The 18,858-nt window shown below is 53.3% G+C and overlaps 7 protein-coding genes across 7 annotated transcripts; 4 read left to right on the top strand and 3 right to left on the bottom strand.

The window, feature by feature from the left end:
• Window positions 1-68: 68 nt before the first annotated feature.
• On the top strand, window positions 69-1,258 carry DACRYDRAFT_112776 (uncharacterized protein; the record flags this gene model as incomplete). Its single annotated transcript, XM_040769509.1, has 1 exon — window positions 69-1,258. Exon 1 carries the CDS (start codon window positions 587-589, stop codon window positions 1,256-1,258), a length of 672 nt encoding a protein of 223 aa, XP_040632845.1. The 5' UTR covers window positions 69-586.
• A 388-nt stretch (window positions 1,259-1,646) lies between these two features.
• On the bottom strand, window positions 1,647-2,142 carry DACRYDRAFT_19308 (uncharacterized protein). Its single transcript, XM_040771447.1, has one exon. The coding sequence runs from the start codon at window positions 2,111-2,113 to the stop codon at window positions 1,751-1,753; it is 363 nt and encodes a 120-aa protein (XP_040632844.1). The 5' UTR covers window positions 2,114-2,142; the 3' UTR covers window positions 1,647-1,750.
• A 1,002-nt stretch (window positions 2,143-3,144) lies between these two features.
• Window positions 3,145-6,866, top strand: DACRYDRAFT_92166 (uncharacterized protein; the record flags this gene model as incomplete). Its single annotated transcript, XM_040777047.1, has 9 exons — window positions 3,145-3,165; window positions 3,223-3,477; window positions 3,531-3,653; window positions 3,706-4,174; window positions 4,227-4,483; window positions 4,535-5,149; window positions 5,198-6,280; window positions 6,330-6,505; window positions 6,559-6,866. The coding sequence occupies 9 exons, from the start codon at window positions 3,145-3,147 to the stop codon at window positions 6,761-6,763; spliced, it is 3,204 nt and encodes a 1,067-aa protein (XP_040632843.1). The 3' UTR covers window positions 6,764-6,866.
• A 431-nt stretch (window positions 6,867-7,297) lies between these two features.
• DACRYDRAFT_19307 (uncharacterized protein) lies at window positions 7,298-8,285 on the top strand. The gene is made up of 2 exons (XM_040771446.1): window positions 7,298-7,434; window positions 7,487-8,285. Exons 1-2 carry the CDS (start codon window positions 7,338-7,340, stop codon window positions 7,954-7,956), a joined length of 567 nt encoding a protein of 188 aa, XP_040632842.1. The 5' UTR covers window positions 7,298-7,337; the 3' UTR covers window positions 7,957-8,285.
• A 1,639-nt stretch (window positions 8,286-9,924) lies between these two features.
• Window positions 9,925-11,879, top strand: DACRYDRAFT_102907 (uncharacterized protein; the record flags this gene model as incomplete). Its single annotated transcript, XM_040767682.1, has 3 exons — window positions 9,925-10,586; window positions 10,649-10,928; window positions 10,977-11,879. 3 exons carry the CDS (start codon window positions 9,925-9,927, stop codon window positions 11,877-11,879), a joined length of 1,845 nt encoding a protein of 614 aa, XP_040632841.1.
• Window positions 11,880-12,112: 233 nt separating this feature from the next.
• On the bottom strand, window positions 12,113-13,778 carry DACRYDRAFT_112771 (NADP-binding protein; the record flags this gene model as incomplete). The annotated part of the gene is made up of 7 exons (XM_040769508.1): window positions 12,113-12,470; window positions 12,617-12,901; window positions 12,958-13,083; window positions 13,162-13,290; window positions 13,338-13,358; window positions 13,408-13,416; window positions 13,464-13,778. 7 exons carry the CDS (start codon window positions 13,776-13,778, stop codon window positions 12,354-12,356), a joined length of 1,002 nt encoding a protein of 333 aa, XP_040632840.1. The 3' UTR covers window positions 12,113-12,353.
• Window positions 13,779-14,013: 235 nt separating this feature from the next.
• Window positions 14,014-15,940, bottom strand: DACRYDRAFT_19306 (IMP dehydrogenase). Its single transcript, XM_040771445.1, has 3 exons — window positions 15,653-15,940; window positions 15,413-15,599; window positions 14,014-15,245 (listed from the first exon to the last, which is right to left on the bottom strand). Exons 1-3 carry the CDS (start codon window positions 15,920-15,922, stop codon window positions 14,062-14,064), a joined length of 1,641 nt encoding a protein of 546 aa, XP_040632839.1. The 5' UTR covers window positions 15,923-15,940; the 3' UTR covers window positions 14,014-14,061.
• Between the last annotated feature and the right edge of the window lie 2,918 nt (window positions 15,941-18,858).

Here is an 18,858-nt window from a genome sequence, read left to right as displayed (position 1 = left end):
TCAGTCAGTCTGAGGCGCATGAGATGGTCTATTTCTGCTAAGCCCGAGCTGGTCAGGGTCGATAAATGCTCTCCTGCCCGAAAAATATCGGCTCAACGTTCCGCCTGGTCGACAGTCCTGGACAGACCAGACTGCCCTGGTTGAATCCACGCTGTGCTTTGACGCTGTCTTCGTGGAACGACGCATTGACATATTAATATTGTAGGAATGTCATGGAAGCCATCATACGACTCGCGGGAATCACTCCCTTGCGCAAAATGATGATTATCTAATTTATGGATTACGAAGCATAGCTGGGCTGCGTCTAGGGTCGGCAATTCAAAAGCATCATGCCAGGGCATTCTGTATGTGACTGGCTGATCGACGACGTACGCTACGCGATCTTTATTGACGACACAGAACCGTTTTCAAATGAGTAATCTCAAGACTCGTTTGTTTGTCGATGTCGGTGCACCGACGATCCTAGCCATCGACTGCTTGCTTGGTAGTCAACAGCAATGCTCTCGAATGCTCGACGACGAGGACTCGTTTGCGCTGTGCTAGACTCGTATGTCAGCCTTCAGCCGAGTTGGAGGTTATAAAGACAATGTCTCTATCTGTGAGACAAACCGCAACAAACTCAGAACTCAGTGGTGCAAAGAGTTTCCCGACGCTCTTCGATTTTCACCAAATGGCGCGGCACATCTTGCAAAGACTATCTGTACACTGCTCCTACCTCTGTGACAACGAGGATTTATCGGATACAGACGACTCCCTCCCATTTATCGACGTGGCAAGACTTTCTCCACCGCCAAACGGAGTCATGGAACTCCGCTTTAACAGCGAGCAGGACGACTATTGCCTCGCTGTATCGCTTGCAGACCCCGATTGGACTAGCACGAGTGGGAAGAGCACGCTCCCTGCATCACCGACGCGACGAACCCCCTGGCAGCAAGCCCCTTCCTCCCCTCTTACGGTCCACTTCACTTTGCGAGCAGCGGTCAAAACATGTCCTGGCAGCCGCCCACGTTACCTCCTGCACACCATACCTATTCAACAGGAATCGCCCTTCGAAGGTTACACTGTACAGCAGCCCCTTACCTCCCTGGTGCTGTACAATTTACCAGCAAGTACCCGGATCGGTACGCGATTATTTTGGAGCGCATCGGTGAATGGCGAAGCCGTCCGTGCCTGGCACTCGCCAGATGGGCCGTTCGTGGCTGATGGATTCCGAGCCGACCTGAATGGACTGATCACGATTAGCCTAATAGCCCTCTGAACGATCACTCCATCTCCATTGTATTTGTCATCCGTATATATGTATTACGTCAATATACGAAACTAATCTTGTACAATGGGCTTAGGTTTCTTCCTCAGGCGGTTCGTTTCTTTTTGCCGAAGGCAGGACCCAAACGCTGCCAAGATGGTAACACCAAGTGAACCGATCTGTCTGCCGACACACATGCAGAGTGAAACTCGTAGGCTTGGTGCACCAGGTGAGGCACGGCCCACAGGGAAACGCAGTGCAGTTACGTGATGACAACGCTGAACCAAAATCGATAAAATCATCTTGACGTGCCCCGTGACCGCCTTTCATTTTCAGGGACGGAGCAGTTTGCGCAAGAGTGAGTTGTGTCTCAACTGAAACAATAAATTACTTGATCTTTGCTGACATCTAAGAGCTCTGAAACGACCTAGTGAATACAGAATACGATACACAATCTACAATGTAAGACTACTCAACATCCCAGAATAATACCGTACGACATCTTTAATTTGCAGTAAGCGTGATCGTGACCATACCATTCAGATCCGCTTCGAAACCTTCAATGTTTAGAGTATCATTCGCATACATACATCTTTCTGGCGGGGCCCCGTTCACTGTCACCGACCACTGCAATACTACTCCCGCCGGATCCCTCTCCTCCTCCAAGTTCCAGATCGTCACCCTGGTGAGGGGGCCAGGAACCACATACACGGGTTTTTCGCCGTCGGGTGTTGGGATGCAGTAAAGGGTATATTCGGCGCCGTGGCCAGGAAGGATGGTGATAGACGCTCGTACCATGTAGTGTATGGTGAGGGAGGAGATGGGCAATTCTGCATCTGTACCGGTGCGCGAGCGGAGAAAGAGCATGGTCTGGCCTCCGGCACCCGCATAGTCTCCCGGACGAAGAGCCACATTGAGTCGATATCGGTTGCTGCCTATTGGGGGCTCCAGATCCAGTTCGATGTGTCCCTCCGCAGGAGGTTCGATGATCGCCAGCGGGATATCGACAACTTCTTCTTCAGGAGGTGGTGCCAGCTCAACGATTCCTCCGGGTTCCGGACGCGGAGGGAGCCAAAGCCGACGAATACGATTATACATCCGGAGAAAGAAAGCCAGCAGTTCCATATATTGGGTCCGGGAACACGTCAAGGACGAGGGGATAATTTCAGCCAAAGAATAGAAGTTACAGACATGAAAATGTTGGCTATTGGGAGATCGGTCGTTCGACACCTCAGACTGTTATATACGCTCGAGAGCTAGCATCCACCGCCCACACCCGGCCCTCTGAATAGCATGGAAGCTAGGCGCAGCGCACACCAGTGCATGTGCTACTCGAAACCACTTATGGTGTGCCGACGTAGCCACCAGCCCACCTCTCCTGGGTCCGATGCACACCTACGCATGCGCATTACGTATCGCTGAGTCGGTGTTGATCGTCCGCCAGAGGTTGCTCCTCACCGTATGGTGGTCAAGATATCCATGAAGCATATGCAAGAGAATAACCATGTTAACCGGATGATGACTCCTGAGAGACTCTAGCATAGTTGAGGTGAGCAATGCTATGAGGTCCATGCGATGCACGGTCGCACTGGCTGTGCTGTCGGGCGATAGTCACGTGTCGAGAAATCTTACAGCCGGAGCTGTACGCCAGATCCGACAAAATCCGGAGGATTTTAGGATCAACAATAGATTCAAGTACAACAATAATGAGCAGACTACGGGTTATACCGAGGTCAGGGGGGATGCATCATTAACAATATGCAGCATACCCAAATGCAATATGTATTATCACTTCCTTAGAGAACCGGTGGCAGTACTTGCTTCCGCAATTCCGGTCGTCCCTGTGCGCGTGGTCTACATGGCATTGCGTGTGGTCGAGGGGCTCCGACATCGTTCAAATGGCGTCTGTTGGCCTCGCTGTATGTTTATTAATGATACATGTCGGAACACTACAACAACTAACAATAACTTCATAGCCACGGCAATTCACCTTCTTCGATTCATCACCGGTCAAGGATGCTCAGGACCTAGCAAATCCACCAGCAGTGTTTCATCTTCCTACAGAGATTGTCGTTATCGCCTCTTCAACTGTTGGGATACTTGTTGCAGATATTCATGGCGTGATTCATGTACTGGACCGAAAATTCGAACGCTCCAGAGGCTGGGTTGCGTTCGACGGCGGCAGGGTGACACATATGTTGGAGAAGAGAGGGATCCTCATCACATTAGGAGTACGTGCATCTGATAGAGCCCGGATTTGCGCACCTCAAACACGTATTCATAGGAAGAAGCAATCTCATGGGGACCACTGCTTAAGATATGGGACTTGGTGCATACAGATAAACGCACAGACGGTCCGGTGCTGTTGCGGTCCGTGAAAGTTGGAAGCAGCAACAAACCATTTCCGGTTCGTATGCTTTTTGGATTACCTTTCTTTTCCAATTGAAACGAATACTCAGGTTTCTACAATGGCACTGTCATCGACCCTGTCACATCTTTCCATCGGCTTGGGTGACGGAACTGTCCTCCTATACCGGAACCTCGACCAATCCCTCTTCTCGGGATCCAGCTCTCTGACTGCTCTTCCACGCGCACGAACCGTACATGAAGGCACACCCGCTGAACCCATCACCGGTCTTGGATTTCGTGAGTCTCCTGCACAATCCCAGTCGACGGAAGACAAGGGCAAAGACGCTGAAAAGTCCGATCGGGGAAATATGTACCTTTTCATCGTCACCACCGCCAAGGTACTCGTGTATATCGCTACTGGGCGAGGCAGTGGTGGGAGTCCACAAGAGGTTGACGAGGTTGGGTGTGGTCTGGGATGTGCGGTGATGGACAAAAGAGGACGGTACATGGTTGTTGCGAGGGACGAGGCGTTGTATCTATGCGGACCGGAGGGAAGAGAGCCAAGCTATGCGTATGAAGGTGCGCTTGTCTCACCTACTTGCGCCATTGATCGGCTCAATCGTTCGTGCAGGTCCGAAGAGCTTCGTGCAATCATATCGCTCATATATTATTATCGTTTCACCGCCATTCACGCCCTCGGTGGGAGCATCATCAACAGCATTGCGACAGTTGACAGCACGGGCAGACAGCCAGTCAACCGACGTGAGCCGAGTCACTATATTTGATCTCGAGAACAAGTATATCGCATTCACGTCAAAGTTCGAAGGTGGCGTGAAGGATGTTGTATGTGAGTGGGGTAGCGTGTTTGTTTTGTGCAATGATGGAAAGGTACGTGGGACTCTTTGCATATTACTGTAACATGTTGACAACTGCATACAGCTGTTCCGACTTGAGGAGAAGTCAACACCAGCCAAGCTTGATCTCCTATACCAGCGTTCCGAATATGCCCTCGCCATCCGACTTGCCCAGTCCCTCGGTGTTTCTGAGTCTGGCATCTCCGACATCTATCGCCGGAGAGGGGACTTCCTGTACTCGAAAGGCGACTACGACGGAGCGATGGAGCAGTTCCTGCATACTCTGAGCTACCTGCAACCGAGTTATGTCATCCGCAAGTTCCTGGATGCGCAGCGCATACACAACCTGACGACCTACCTACAAGAGTTGCATAGTCAGGGTCTGGCAAATTCTGACCATACGACTCTGCTGCTCAACACATATACGAAGCTCAAGGACGTAGGAAAGCTCGATGCGTTCATTAGAGCAAGTTCGGTCAAGTCCAAGGCAGAGGACGGGGAGAGAGGGGAGGTGAAGGAAGAGCTTCCGTTCGACCTGGATACTGCGATTCGCGTATGCCGACAAGCAGGGTATTACGAGCATGCGGCATATCTCGCACGAAAGTGGGGAAGGCATGAGGACTATCTGCGCATACAGATTGAGGACGCTGGCCGATACGGCGAGGCGCTGGGATTCTTGCGGCGGTTAGGGCCAGAAGCGGTAAGATCCTTTAGCCCCGTTCAATCCTTTCGCTGATAAGGTCAATAGACAGAACATAATATCGCTCGATACGGGCGAGCGCTGCTCTCCAACTTACCTGACCAGACGACTCAGCTATTAATCGAGCTCTGTACTGGCGCTGTCAATGTTCCTCAACCCACGTCATCACCAGAACTCACAAATGGGCAGACGGGCGGGGGAGCCTCCTATCTGTCGTACATCACCAACAATCCTGCCGGTGCTATCCTCACCGGACTAGCGTTTTCGAACGCCACTCCTGCCGTTGCACCCACGATCACAGTTTCACAGGCTGAGACAGCAGCTCGGGTTGGGCAGACACAGACCCCAACGGCATCAAGACCAGAGACTCCACCAGTGGGGGCAATACAGACTTCGGCTGTCACACAGGAGAAGCGACCATCACCACGACTGTTCTTCGCACACTTCGTCGGTCACACACAACAATTCGTCCGATTCCTGGAAGCGGTCGCGTTGTATCGGTGGGGACAATCTGTCGAACCTGCTGGGTCGAGCAAACCGTTTTCCGATATGGATGTTGAGGAGCAAGCAGATTCGACTGCGGTGTGGAACACTCTACTAGAGTTATACCTATCACAGGCGGCAACGTTCCAGGAACGAAACCCATCAATTTCTCGGGTTCTGCACGCCAAAGCCACCAGACTTTTACAGCAAGACCAGACTCTCCCGTATGATCAAACGCACGCACTGATGGTCTGCTCTACGCAAGACTTCACCGAAGGACTAGTTCTCCTCTGGGAGAAGATGGGCGCATACGAGGACATTTTGCGTTATTACATGGATCAGGAGACGGCTGGTGTTGCAACTACAGACGGTTCTGCTTCAACTAAAATTATCCAGTACCTGGATTTGTACGGACCTCAGGATCACAACTTGTACCCTCTCGTCCTCCGTTTCCTCACGTTAAGTCCTGCTCTCTTATCCAGACATACCCAGGATGTGGTATCTATCTTGGACACCATCGAAACGGAGAAGATCATGCCGCCTGTTGGGGTGCTGCAGGTGCTTAGTCGGAATCATGTCGCGAGTGTGGGAGTGATCAAGATGTGGTTGATGAAGCGTATTGCCGAGACCAGAGGGGAGATCGAGGCTGTAAGTGCTTCTCTGATAATCGGTATTTGTCTGCTGACTGGGTTTGTAGGACCATCATCTTATCGAGTCCTACCAGAAAGAGACGAAGGAAAAAGAACAGGAGATCAAGGAACTGACAGACCCGAATCATCCGAGGGTGTTCCACGTCACAAACTGTTCAGGTTGTGGTCACCCACTCACTCTGCCAGCTGTTCACTTCATGTGCAAGCACAGTTATCATCAAAGGTATATCTATCTCCAGTTTCCGCGGCTGAGACAATTCTGACTCGGAGCATCAGATGTGTCAGCGACCAAGACCCGGAGTGTCCGAACTGCGCACGCGCCCATGGGCTCATCAAAGACATCCGGCGACACAACGCACGCGTCGCAGATCAGCACAAGGAGTTCCTCGCCGATGTGGGGGAGAACGGATTCTCAGCCATTGCAGCTGCGTTTGGGCAGGGCGTCATGAGTGGGGGCAAGGTGGAGGAGACCCCGGTTTGACTTTTGGCTCGGACGAACGGATGTGTGGGCGCATGTTGATACCCTTATTCAGTGACGTTGTTAATACCCGTGTCGGCTTCCCTCCAACATATGCATTAATTGGAACCCGGTAATACAATTCTCAGTACCGGCATAGGCCGGAATGGAAATGGCTGAAGGTGAGATGTCACGAGATGAGATATTCAGGGACAACCGAAGGTCTCCTCCCATGCGCCTCTTTCGTCAGATCATCATTCCGCAACCCATGCCCCCTCCTTGTTGATTTCTTGTGTTCTGCACTCTGTCTTATCCCCTGTTCTCCACTCAAGGTTGTTTCCATCGTTCGGTCCTGAGCGAGACTACTACGACCTAGGAGGAGCATTTACGTTAGCTCAGACAAACGTACGTCATTCTCACGTGCCTTAATGTCCCTGGACCCTGTGCTTTTCGGTCAAAGCTCCGCAATCCGGCGGAACGCGAGTTACTCGCCCCCGCCTGTACTCTTAAATACAGGTCGGTCGGGCGTCAGGTATGGGATTCCTTAAACTTGTTGCCCACGAAACGACTGTGACGAGTGGTTGATTGCTATTGCGAAATGGCTAGACTTGCTTTCTTCCTTGCGCTGTTTGTTTACGCGTTTACGACCCTCTGCTCTGCGTCGCCCATTTTAGGCGCTCGTGAGAATGCCCTTCGTGCGTTCATTCAGTGTTAACGTTCTGAGAATTATAACCTAAACGTTGCCAGTTCCCCGCTGGCCGCTTGCTCCGGAGCCCAAGAACGGCACCATCGAGCTACACCACAACGCCGACACCTCTTCCTGGTACCTTCTCGTAGCGCTCAATCCTACGAACTACACAGATACCTCGGGGAACAAGACGATCAACGGCACTCACAACCCTTTGTTGACCGTCACCCTCTTCTTCAACGTCTCGAGCAAGGTGAACACGGGGAATGTTAACGAGACAGATTACACAGTCTACTCGACGCCGGTTGCGTTCGAGCATCATATCAATGACAACTTGACGAGTGTATCGATCTTCAACGCTGCTCCTCAGTTCTATCCCGAAGGTCAGGAGATCTTCTTCGACCTCGCCCTTAATGGTGTTCCCGTCCCGCAAGTTGCGGGTGGCCCGACCTCAGTCAACGGGACGGGATTCACTGCGGACCTCAACAAACCGCTCAACATCACTGGAATCTTCACGATCCACTTCTGAGGAATCCTACGATGTGGAAGAACAATGTTCGAGGAGGGAATGATAATTGCACACGCGGGAGGACGCTTTGTTTCGCTTTTAGTGCGCCTGCTCCATAATGTCTCTTCGCAAGCTGTAACAAGGACTTTGCGGACTCGTTACTCTTTTCGTACGTTAGAATGTAATCACGACTCGATTCCAATTCTAGTCTGGTTTACATGCTTGGAAGAGGAAATACCGGTGACTCTAATCGGTTATACACAGTAAGCGGCGTCGCTAGGATATGATAGAAGTCACTTTTGTTCAAACATGTATAATGTTGTTTAAAGAATTGTTGGGGTGATAAAGGCCGGTAGAATAAATTGGATGCCTGTAACTGGAAAGAGTCAATTTCCTCAGTCATCAAAACATGAGTCAGAAATTAGTTTCCTCACCAGTGATGAACATCCCGACACTTTTTGTTCGACGCGGCGCCCTCCTCCCTCCACGTCTGCCTTGCTCACACACAGTCTTTCAACACGCTTGATATCCACTCGTTTTCCACAACGTCTTTGGGCAGCAGATAGACCATTAGGTGGCACGATGATACGACGAGCTCTGACGCCCAACCCGTAACGCGGACGAACAAGTTCACGCGACTTGCCGTGTCAACAACGTATGTATACGAGAACCGCCAGCTGAGAGAAGACCATGACAAGCAAAAAAGTGATGCAGATGAGAACGACGCAGTACCCTGTAAAGCTGCAAGAGGCAGCTTAGGTGACACACTCACATCTGCAACGCATGTTTGCTGGAGAAGAGGGACACAAGAGCACGGCACACCGACCCACTTGGCCGGATTTTGTAGGACGAATCTCGTCTTGCGGAGAAGAAGCGGTGCTCAGGATCGACCACAGGCAGGAGAAGATAGAATTCGCGCTTACGCGAGTCGGCTCAGACATCCTGGAGTGCTCACGCAGTTAACTTGCGCAAAGGAAGGTTGCTGGCACCTGCTGAGGCCTAGAGTTCGAGACACGAAGACGAGGACTAAGGCTGGGCGGGAGTAGCATGCCTAGTCTAGAGGGAAGATATCCTGTCGAGGCCGAAAGAGCTGAGCAGGAAGTGCTGTTCGACCAATGGCATAGCACAGTCAAACTGTGCAGGGTGTCCAGACACCGCCTGTTGAACTCCCGATCCCGACGCAAGCAGAGAATAAAGTGTTCAAGAGGTGACCAAAGCATATCCAAGCAGAGCCCAAAGCGGCTGCAAGGGTCAAAGAAGCAATAAGCAATGTCAGGAAGCTGGAAGCTGAATTATCCTGCTTCTGATACATTCTTACTTCCTCCGTATGAGCGCAGGAAATCCAGTTGAAATCGTGTTAGGAAAGCGAGAGGTACAAAGGTATGCAGACTAAATAGAAAAGATAGACCGGGGAGTCAGCTTCCCTTAGTCGGTTCAGTCCGCGCTTGGCGGACGCTAAACGTCATCAATGTCAAACGTATGAATTGACGACGTTCATTCATCTTAACGTTCCAATGCGTCTACTACCCCAATTGGATACAAATCTGCGAAAATTGGCTTCAAAACACGTGTGTATTACACAAATGAAGTCCCGATGGGCTCGGCTGTGATGAACTGCGACTGACTGGGAATTCGTATGCGAGACCAGGGCGCTTACTTTGTGCGAGGCTAGCGGGGCTTGGCTATGTATGTCTGGACCTGGAATGACTACGCTTTTTTATGGGAGGAGAAATGTGTTTGGAGTGGGATTGATTCGAATGCCATGACTCCCTGTTTCGCTTCTCTGCTTGTCGACGTCCTCTGCCTTTTCTTCTCGTGCCTCGCTGCTCCCCCCTCTCACTGGGTGAATACCGAACACAGGGGACGAACCGCTTAAAACACTGGCTATACTAGACGCAGATCGGCTGTATTACGTCCTCCTGGCTGCCCTACAACTTGTACGACCTATCAAAGCGTCCACACGCGGCGTGCACGCTCCACAAACCACCGATGCTTCCCCTCAGGCTCCCACTCCTCCTCGTCCTCACGTTCGTCATCGCCCAGCCCTCCCCGTCTCCAACATCAACGCCGCTCTCCCTTCTTCCCTATCCGCCCTCCTCGACCCTCCCTTCCATCCCAGCCAACTTCCTCGGCATCTCCATCGAGCTCTCCTCCTTCACATCCCTGCTCGCCTCCGGCTCTCCCCTCCCCCAGCCCTTCCTCACCCACCTCGCCAATGTCCAGTCCCGCCTGCAAGCCCCCCTCCGCCTGCGTATAGGCGGCAACTCACTTGACTCGTCCCTCTACCTCCCTTCACAACCTTCTCTCCTCCAGGTTCTCCCCAATGCGGAGAAGGACAACATACCCGTCTCCGTCGGCCCCCAGTTATTCCAGACTCTCGCCGCACTCTCCGCCTCCCTCAACATAAGCTACACACTCGGTCTGCCCCTCTTAACGCCAAACAACACCGATTCCTACGTCCCTCTCGCAGCAGCCGAAGCACAACTTAACGGAACACTCGATCTCGTCCTGTTGGGGAATGAGCCAGACCTGTATTGGGACCATGGGGACCGCTCGGGTTACAAGAACTATACAGTGTCGGACTACATGGGCGATTTCGCGCAGGAGATCGCAGGCATCGGTACAGACTTCCAGGAGACAATACTAGGCGGGTACGTCCCTCCCCCACACTTCGAGCAGTACAGAACGAAGAGCGCAGCTAACATGTTTCCAGACCGACAGTCTGCTGCGAATGGGATCTCGCCTCCCTCCTCTCTTCCGGATACCTCAACTTCACCCAGCTGAAAGCGCTCACCCTACAACATTACCCGCAAGACAACTGTTTCGGTTCCTACGCCTTCCCGCTTCAGTACTACCTCAGCCACTCGAACGTGCAGCAGCTGAGCGCCTGGCAGGAACAGGGTGTGCTGTCTGCGAGGCAGGTGGGGAGGGAGGTCAGGATGACAGAGTTTAACTCTGCGAGCTGTGGTGGTATTCCGGGGATAAGTGATACCGTGCGAGTGTCCCTCCCCCCGCCTGGTTCCCACTAACGCAGGCAACAGTTCGCAGCGACCTTGTGGGTAATTGACTACTCCCTTCAGCTAGCGACACGAGGGTATACGGCTGCGCACATCCATACCCGCGAACCGGGGGTATCGTACAACGTCTTCTCCCCGCCTAACACTTCCTACTCCTCGTCACTGGTGTCTTCCCCTGCTGTCGGCTCGGCAGAAGCGGCAACCGCCCTGCAGCAGCTAGAGAGCGGATGGAGCACGGGAGTCACCTACTGGCCGCTGCTCGTGCTGGCAGAAGCGCTCAACCCGCCTTCCGCCGCCAACTCCACGTCTACTAGCAGCGGACTGCCGTACACTGCCCCACTCGACCTTGGGCTGCCGGACTCAGCAGCCGGGTACGCACTGTACACCTCCCCAAGCTGGAGCTTGGCCTCCCTCGTGCTGATCAACTACGCCTCATCAAATGTCTCCTACTCCCTGCCTGCGAACCTCTCTGGTTATCTTCCCGCGTTTGGGAACTCTAGTGCAGGGCTGGGGATGAGGATCAAGTACCTGCTCGCGGGGGATACGCAGAGCGTTCTGCCGGAGATCTCCTGGGCTGGGCAGGGGATGTCACCTGCAGGGGACGGGAGCTTGCTCGGGGGAGAAGTCGTACAAGACCAACTCTGTACGGCTGATACTGCAGGGGCAGGTGGGTGCGTTGTGGTCGTACCAGGGCCAGGAGCGGCGTTGGTCCAGTTTGGGGCAGGCTCTGCAGGCGCTGGAGGGTCGGACACGGGGGGTGGAGGGGGAGGGGGAGGAGGGACGTTAACCCTCGGAGTTGGGGCGGGGCCGACGACGCTTGCGAGCTCTGGGCGCCGGTGGGCAGGGGAAATGGGCACGAGTTTGGGTACTTGGGTCTTTTGGCTTTTTGTGACGGGCTTTGGGTATTGGATGATCATTGTCTGGTGAGCATTGGGAGCTTAGATCCTGCGCTGTGGCATACTAGACTTGCACACTTATGGACATAAGATCTGTACATGTAGATGAGATAGGATACACTGACTTATAATGGGCACATAAGTATGAAGTGGTAGCGGGCAGGAGAGGGGTGAAGCAAGCGGAAGGAGGGTGGGAAAGCTGAGAGCTTTGGGGCGAAGGGAAGTGGGAAGAGAGGGTTACTGCCTTCCTGCCTTCCTGCCGGGGGTGATACGTGTTAGATCGGCAAGGAGGAATGGACAGTGAATGGAGGAAAGGAAGAAGGGGAGCACGGTACATTAAGTTCGGATATATCTATCTCTCTGTCGCCTGCGTGCCCGCTCGCCCAGAACAGCTCGGCCCTTCCACCCAGGCTCAACCATTGCCGTAACCGCGACCCGATAGCTGCCTCCCCCCCCCAGCCTGCCTAAAGCCAACCACAACCCCAATCCCCGTTTCCCACAAGTCTCAGAAATCGATCTCCTCCCCATTGATATGCAAAAACTTTCCATTATCTTCCTGTTTCAAGCCTTCTATTACCCTCAGCAGCTGGGAGACTGCTTCTTGTGCTGAGAGGGGGGCGTCCTGTACGGGGGGAGGGGGTTAGTGTTCCGCGCATAAAGAGGGGAGGGTACGAGATAGGAAAAGGAAACGGAATGGGTACGGGTATGGGTATGGGTATGGGAAGAAGGGTGTGATGATAGGGAAAAGGGAAAAGAAGGGACACTCACCGGTCCGCCCATATCTGTCCTCACCCACCCAGCGCTAAGCGCCACAAACAGCATTCCCTCCCGCCCAAGCTCAACCGCATACTTCCGCGTAGCAGCGTTCAAGCAACACTTGGAGATCGTATACGCCGCATAGCTCGGGCTTGGCGGGTTGGCAGGCGAGTTGAGCGTGAGGGAGGCCATTCCCGAGGTGAGGTTTATGATTTTTTTCGGTTTTTGAGAAGAGTGGCGCAGGAGCGGGAGGAAGGCGTTCGTTGTGAGTACAGGACCGGTGACGTTTGTTGCTAGCTGGCGTGGGGGATTAGGACCGGGAAGGGTGGTAGGAGGAGAGACGGGGGGCGTACGTGGAGGTTCAGACCTTCGGCATCCCACTCTTCTAGTGTCTTGTCAGGGTCTGTATTTACTGCAGCGCAGTTGATGAGCATGTCCACTTTCCCCTTCGCGAGCTTGGACACATCGCTCGCTGCTGCCTACACACCACACCAGACCACACCAAACCATTCCGTCAGTATCCGCGCGGATCCCAACACCGACATGAGGAGACGCACCCGGAGGGACGCTTCGTCCGTGACGTCAGCATGGATAGCGACCACTTGGGTGCTCGTGAGCTGTACGAGCTTGGCTGCGGTTTCTGGATTCCGGATAAGGGCGATGACGAGCGTGTGCGGGTCTTGACTCTGTTTTCTTTTGTTAGCTGCGTTCCCTTTGGAAAGGAGGGGCATACGAGCTGTTTAACGAACTCCAGCTTCTCGCCTATCAGCCCGAGCGCTCCCAAGAGCAGGAAATTCACTCACCCCGATACCCTAGTACTGGTTAGCATCCCCCACGCTAAGGAGAAGAGAGGACTCACCCTACTAGCCCCAGAAACGACGACCACTCTATCAGTCAACGGCTGCGCAAACTCATCCAACGGGCTCGCAGGGCCCAAAAGGTCCTCTTCATGTCTCTTATCCTTATCCTTCTTTCGGCGTGTGGTTGTGGTGCTCCCTGCCGTGCCTGGGCGGGAAAATGTTGATGTTGCGGATGAGGAGGAGAATGGAGGGGTTGGGGAGGGGGACTCGGGCGAGTCTGGTAGTGGTTGGAGTTTAGACCGTCCTGGTTTGCTGTCTTTGGAGGATTTGGGACGGAAGAGGGTTGAGATGCGTTTTATACCTCCTGGGGTCATGTCGATGGTGCGTGCAGGAGGAGGAGATGGAGGAGGAGGAGGAGTAGACGATGACGAGGAGGAGATGGTGAACAGAGAAGTCAAGGCGGTGTTGGACCCTAATTGTGGGAACACTTTACTCCCGCATGTACGTCACGTGTGTAATCCGCTTTTTCAACCAGAAGCAACGTCCATTATCCAATTCCAATTCATCACTCCCTGATATCAGAATTAACCATCAAATGCATGCCATTGTCAATAATACAAATCAACAACAACCACCCAAAGCTAAACACAAAAAAAACTACGCAAACAGCCTCTTGGTAAAACTGTTCAACCCATGCACGCCCCCCTCCACAACCCCATTCACCGTCCTCTTCTCGAACCTCACCTGTCCAGAGCCCACTCCCCGCCTAAGCTCAGGCACAGACCGCAGGCCCATATCCTGCATACTATGCTGCAGCCCTGCATGCAGATACTGCAGGAACGGCTTGACACTTCCTTTGTCCTGTACGTCCCCTGACACGCCCTGCGCGACTTTCACAGCGGAGGACTCGGAGAAGTACCTGCTTGTAGCTGCGTTCTCCACCGGGCCTTTGAGAGCTTGTTTTACCCCGACGCCGTTTGCTGCCCCACCGGATTTGCCCGCTGACGAAGAAGATGACGCGCGTTGTTCCATCGCCTCGAGCGAACCCATACCGCGGTAGGTCTTGACCCGTTTCCCGTCGTGCCAGAAGTACTCCCCAGGTGCCTCCGTAGTCCCAGCAAGCAAGGACCCCATCATCACTGCCCCTGCACCTAGAGCGAGTGCTTTCGCAACATGGCCAACGTTCCCTATCCCCCCGTCGGCGATCACCGGGACGCCAAAGCGGCCCGCGAACTCAGCGACGGCGTACACGGCCGTAGCCTGCGGTCGCCCGACAGCCATCACCTCCTGGGTAATGCAGATCGAGCCCGAGCCCATCCCCACGCGCAGTGCGTCAGCACCTGCGGCGATAAGGTTCGCAGCCTGCTCCCGCGTAACGACGTTCCCGGCGATGACCTCGAGCTTGGGGTAGGTAGCCTTGATCCACTTGATCATCTCTATCTGGAAACTCGAGTTGCCTTGGGAAGAATCGAGGACCACGATGTCCAGGCCTGCGTCGACAAGTAGGGCGAGACGGTCCTTGTCTGCCGGGCGGGTGCCGATCGCTGCTGCGCAGAAGAGCTGCTTTGTTTGTGGGTGCTTGGAGGCCATGGGGTAGGTCTGATTTTTCAGCAGATCGGAGCGGGCGAGGAGGGACTTGAGTCGGCCTGACGCGTCGACAATGGGCAGCTTGCCCTTCTTATTCTCGCGTAGGAGGTGTTGGGCTTCCGCCAGCGTGACACCTTCGGGTGCAGTGACGACTTCCGTGGTCATCACTTCATGCAGTGGTGTCGTAGGTGGGCGGAATTGCACGTCCCGGCGAGTGACAAGACCGAGGAGCTTGCCTCCGAGTTCTCCTGTATCTTTAGGAGAGTCAGCATGTGCTCCACTGAATGACAGAAGGGAAGGGATCAGTGGACATGAGTTCCAGACTCCGCATTCGGGCCCCACACTGGAGGCCACGCTCGGAAGAACGAAGGTAACAGAAATGATTCTCATCATCTTGTGCTCAAACGGCACGGACACTCACCAGTAATGGGGATCCCGCAAAACCCGAGGCGCTCCTTGATGTCCAGCACGTTGGCGACGACATGTGCGGGAGTGAGGCAGACGGGGGAAGTGATGAACCCGTTTTCGTGCCTTTTTACTGCGCGGACCATGGCTGCTTGGGACGCTGCGGGCTGGTTATGATGTACGACACCTATCCCTCCCATGAGCTGGCCATACATGGATCAGTTTGTGAGTGAAGAGGGAGGGGAAGGGGACGCACAGCCATGCTGATCGCCATCTCAGTCTCGGTAACCGTGTCCATAGGACTGGACATGAAAGGCGTGTTGAGGCTGACGTTCCTCGTTATCTGCGTGCGGGTGCTGACCTCCGTCGCTTGGAAGTTGATATGCCCGGGAAGGAGGAGGAAGTCATCGTACGTGCCTATGCCGGATGGGGAGGCATGTAGGTCTGAGAGGGAGAGCCCATCTGGCGAAGAGTAAGATGCGAGCTCTGTGAGGGCATCAGACGGTGAGAGTGTTGTTGAGGGCATTTTGGGTCGTTGGTGAGAGGGGGGAGGAGGGGAGGAGGGGATGAGGAGGGGATGGTGGTCGTTAGAAGGAGAGTTGTGGGCGTATCAGAGAAGAGTAAAATTACTAAGGAAGACCGATAGAGTAAAATTGACGCGTCGAGAGCCCTATAACAAAATGGAAGCTTATCCTTCATGTCACCTAAATAGACCACTTTCCCCTCTTCTCCCGCCCACATATATGCGCATACACTCAACTTGTACCCACTTTGCTGATCGTCTTACTGTTTGTTACATTGCCTACAAGTGCTATTTGCAGTGTAGTGGCCCTCTTGCAACGAGTACCCGTTGACAGAGCCGTACCGGATCATGCGCACAGACCCTGTCTCTTTTGCTTCTCAAGCACGTGCAACACGTGATAAGCTTTTTTTTTTCATCTGGGTCGAACTGATGCCCCGCTCTTCACACCTAGCTACTTTGGGGGCATATATAAACTGCTCATTTCCTCGTAGGGCGTCTTTCATCTTTCGTTCTTCCCATCATCTCCCCCTCCCGTTTCCCTACTCGCCCCCCTTCCTCCTTTCCCTCCCTCCCTCTCCTTCTCACCTTTTATTCTCTCCATATATCTCACTCAAACCTCTTCATTCTCTCCGAGTCCATGACGCTTGCCTGGTAATTCCCGGCCTGGCTACCTCTTCCGCCTGGTCTTATCAACATCGACAGAGCTCCACCTCTCCTTCTCCGATTGAAGACAATACACCCGTCCTGCTGTTGATCTGGGCCCCCGAACCCTGCGTAGGAGTGATCTTCAACCCACCTGTATCGAGTCTCCTTGCACTATGACCATAGAGGGTGCAGGTGAAGCTTGATACAGGCCGGCTGTTGCTCCTCATTTTTATCTCCTTTAACAATACTGGTTATCTCTTCACGCGCCTTCACACCCATGCACTCAGCAAGGACATCTTTCGGCCTCTGGCACTGAATGCCCTTGTTCAGCCCATGTGGTCGTGTCCTTCCCCTCCATCCCCAATCCGCTCGCCATTGCCCCTCGGCATGAATCCGGAGTGCTCTGCATGGCACCGAATACCATGTCCACAGCACAGTGCCTCGCACCTCAGCGCGAGAAATCTTCCAGGATGCCCTCGCGCGTCGCGCAAAATGTCTCTAATGCCCTTTTCGTCCGGCGTCGTCCACAATGCCCTTCATTCCTTGCGCACGGAATGTATCTAATTACATTGTCTGTCTAGGGGGACCCGCTCCTGGCTCTTTCCTCACAGTTGCTGGACGACCACGGTGCATCTTTCGCTGAGGTGGATCAAGTGCGGTGTCCGGATCTAGCTCAGATAGCAAGACCATCGGATATGGAACTTAGTAGGTTTCTTGCAGCATTGAGTTGAGGTAGCACTTGTCAAAGTACTTGCCGGGCGCTTGATTGAATTCATAGCAAGCGGCAATTGCATGTGCACATGGTACAAGGTATTGCTGGAAGAACCGGCACGAACACATTGCCCCCTTCAATTCTGGATCCAACATCACGTCGTACTTGTCTCCGCCTGGTCCTTCGACAAGAGCTTGTAGATGAACCGATGGTGTCACTTTAAAAGTCCGGGCAGCAACACAATTGTCGGTGAAGACCTTGAGGTGCTTCGCCACGTAATCGAAATCGGTTGATGGCAGAGTGAGAGCATACATCCGGCGCTTGTAATGGTGTGCCATCTGATGACACCATATGTAGTCGAGGAGGTTAAGCACCGGTAATTCACGAGTTTCACGGAAGACATTATTCATGACTTCCGCTGCATTTGATGTGAGTCGACCAAAGCATGGCTCGATAAATGCATAGCTTGCCCATGCAGCTCGTTCAATGACTGCGAGATAAGGTGCTGCCCCGGGTTTGACGTTCTGATCATTGTGGACCGCGTCTAAGTGTTTGTTGAATTCCTTCTCAGTTGGCGCTTTGGCAAGGTTCCAGACGTGATCTTCAACTGGTTTGCCAAAGTGTCGGACTGCATTCGTAATGATGTGCTTGACGCAGAATGCTTGTTCAACGAGCGGAAGTCCATCCGAGATGGCTTTGAGCAAGCCCTTCTGCCGATCGGATATGATTGTGGTTGTTGGGCTATCGAGCCCGTTGAGAGATTCCTTGAGTGATTGGAGGAATGAGGACCACGTCCGGGTATCTTCTTGTCATGCAATAGCCCATGCTAGGACAAGCAGCCTGTCTTCCGCATCATGTGTAACCGCCATGAGAAGGACATATTTGTAAGATGTCTTCGTGAATGCACCATCCACTGCGAAAAAGTGACGGACGGAACACCATGCACTCTTTGCAGCAGCCAAGCATATGAACAAGGACGTGAAGGCATGCTTTGAGTCGAGTGAAATCTTGATCGTTGCTCCGGGGTCGCAAGCTGTAAGATGCGCTGCATAAGCTGGGAGGGTTTGGAATTCCTTCAGCTGATTCTCGACGTGATTGCCAATAATCTGCCGCTTTGCTCGATAGGCTTGCTGAGGCTTAACACTGATGTTATGCCGTCGAAGGGTGTCCATCACGGTTGACGTCTTGACTCGGCCATCAACAGGCATGATCTTCTTCAACTCGGCAACAAGGAACTGAGTTCGACTTGTAGCTGCACGAGGCTTGATAGCATGTGTCTGACAAGTATGATTGGCTTCAAGATTGCGTACACGGAAGACCCCGTCTTTGCCCCCAACCGATGCATAGAATCCACGCTCTCCACCCTGCACTTCACAATCAGCCGACTCTTATCACTCTTGCTAATGCGGTGGGTTGCTGCCTGGCTGTTGGAGAAGCCTGTGAGAGCATTTCGAGCATCATCAAGCGAGGCAAATTCTTGCCCAATGAAGATAGTGTTGGCCATGGCGAATGAAGTGTGTACGTGTCCTCTGTTGACGCGCGATGACGCATCCCTCACTGAGGGCATGGTAGATGACACCGG

This window comes from Dacryopinax primogenitus (genome assembly GCF_000292625.1).
Source record: "Dacryopinax primogenitus strain DJM-731 SS1 chromosome Unknown DACRYscaffold_1, whole genome shotgun sequence".
NCBI classification, from domain to species: domain Eukaryota; kingdom Fungi; phylum Basidiomycota; class Dacrymycetes; order Dacrymycetales; family Dacrymycetaceae; genus Dacryopinax; species Dacryopinax primogenitus.
The sequence above is the reverse complement of the archived record's forward strand: the minus strand, read 5'-3'. Positions and strand labels throughout refer to the sequence as shown.

Bases quoted from the DNA above. Each gene is read 5' to 3' on its own strand.
- DACRYDRAFT_19306 (XM_040771445.1), bottom strand. From the start codon at position 15,922: ATGCCCTCAACAACACTCTCACCGTCTGATGCCCTCACAGAGCTCGCA. The intron at 15,600-15,652 runs GTGCGTCCCCTT...ATGTATGGCCAG, and splicing joins AGATGGCGATCAGCATGGCT to CTCATGGGAGGGATAGGTGT. The intron at 15,246-15,412 runs GTGAGTGTCCGT...ACTCTCCTAAAG, and splicing joins TTGCGGGATCCCCATTACTG to ATACAGGAGAACTCGGAGGC.
- DACRYDRAFT_19308 (XM_040771447.1), bottom strand. From the start codon at position 2,113: ATGCTCTTTCTCCGCTCGCGCACCGGTACAGATGCAGAATTGCCCATC.
- DACRYDRAFT_19307 (XM_040771446.1), top strand. From the start codon at position 7,338: ATGGCTAGACTTGCTTTCTTCCTTGCGCTGTTTGTTTACGCGTTTACG. The intron at 7,435-7,486 runs GTGCGTTCATTC...AAACGTTGCCAG, and splicing joins CGCTCGTGAGAATGCCCTTC to TTCCCCGCTGGCCGCTTGCT.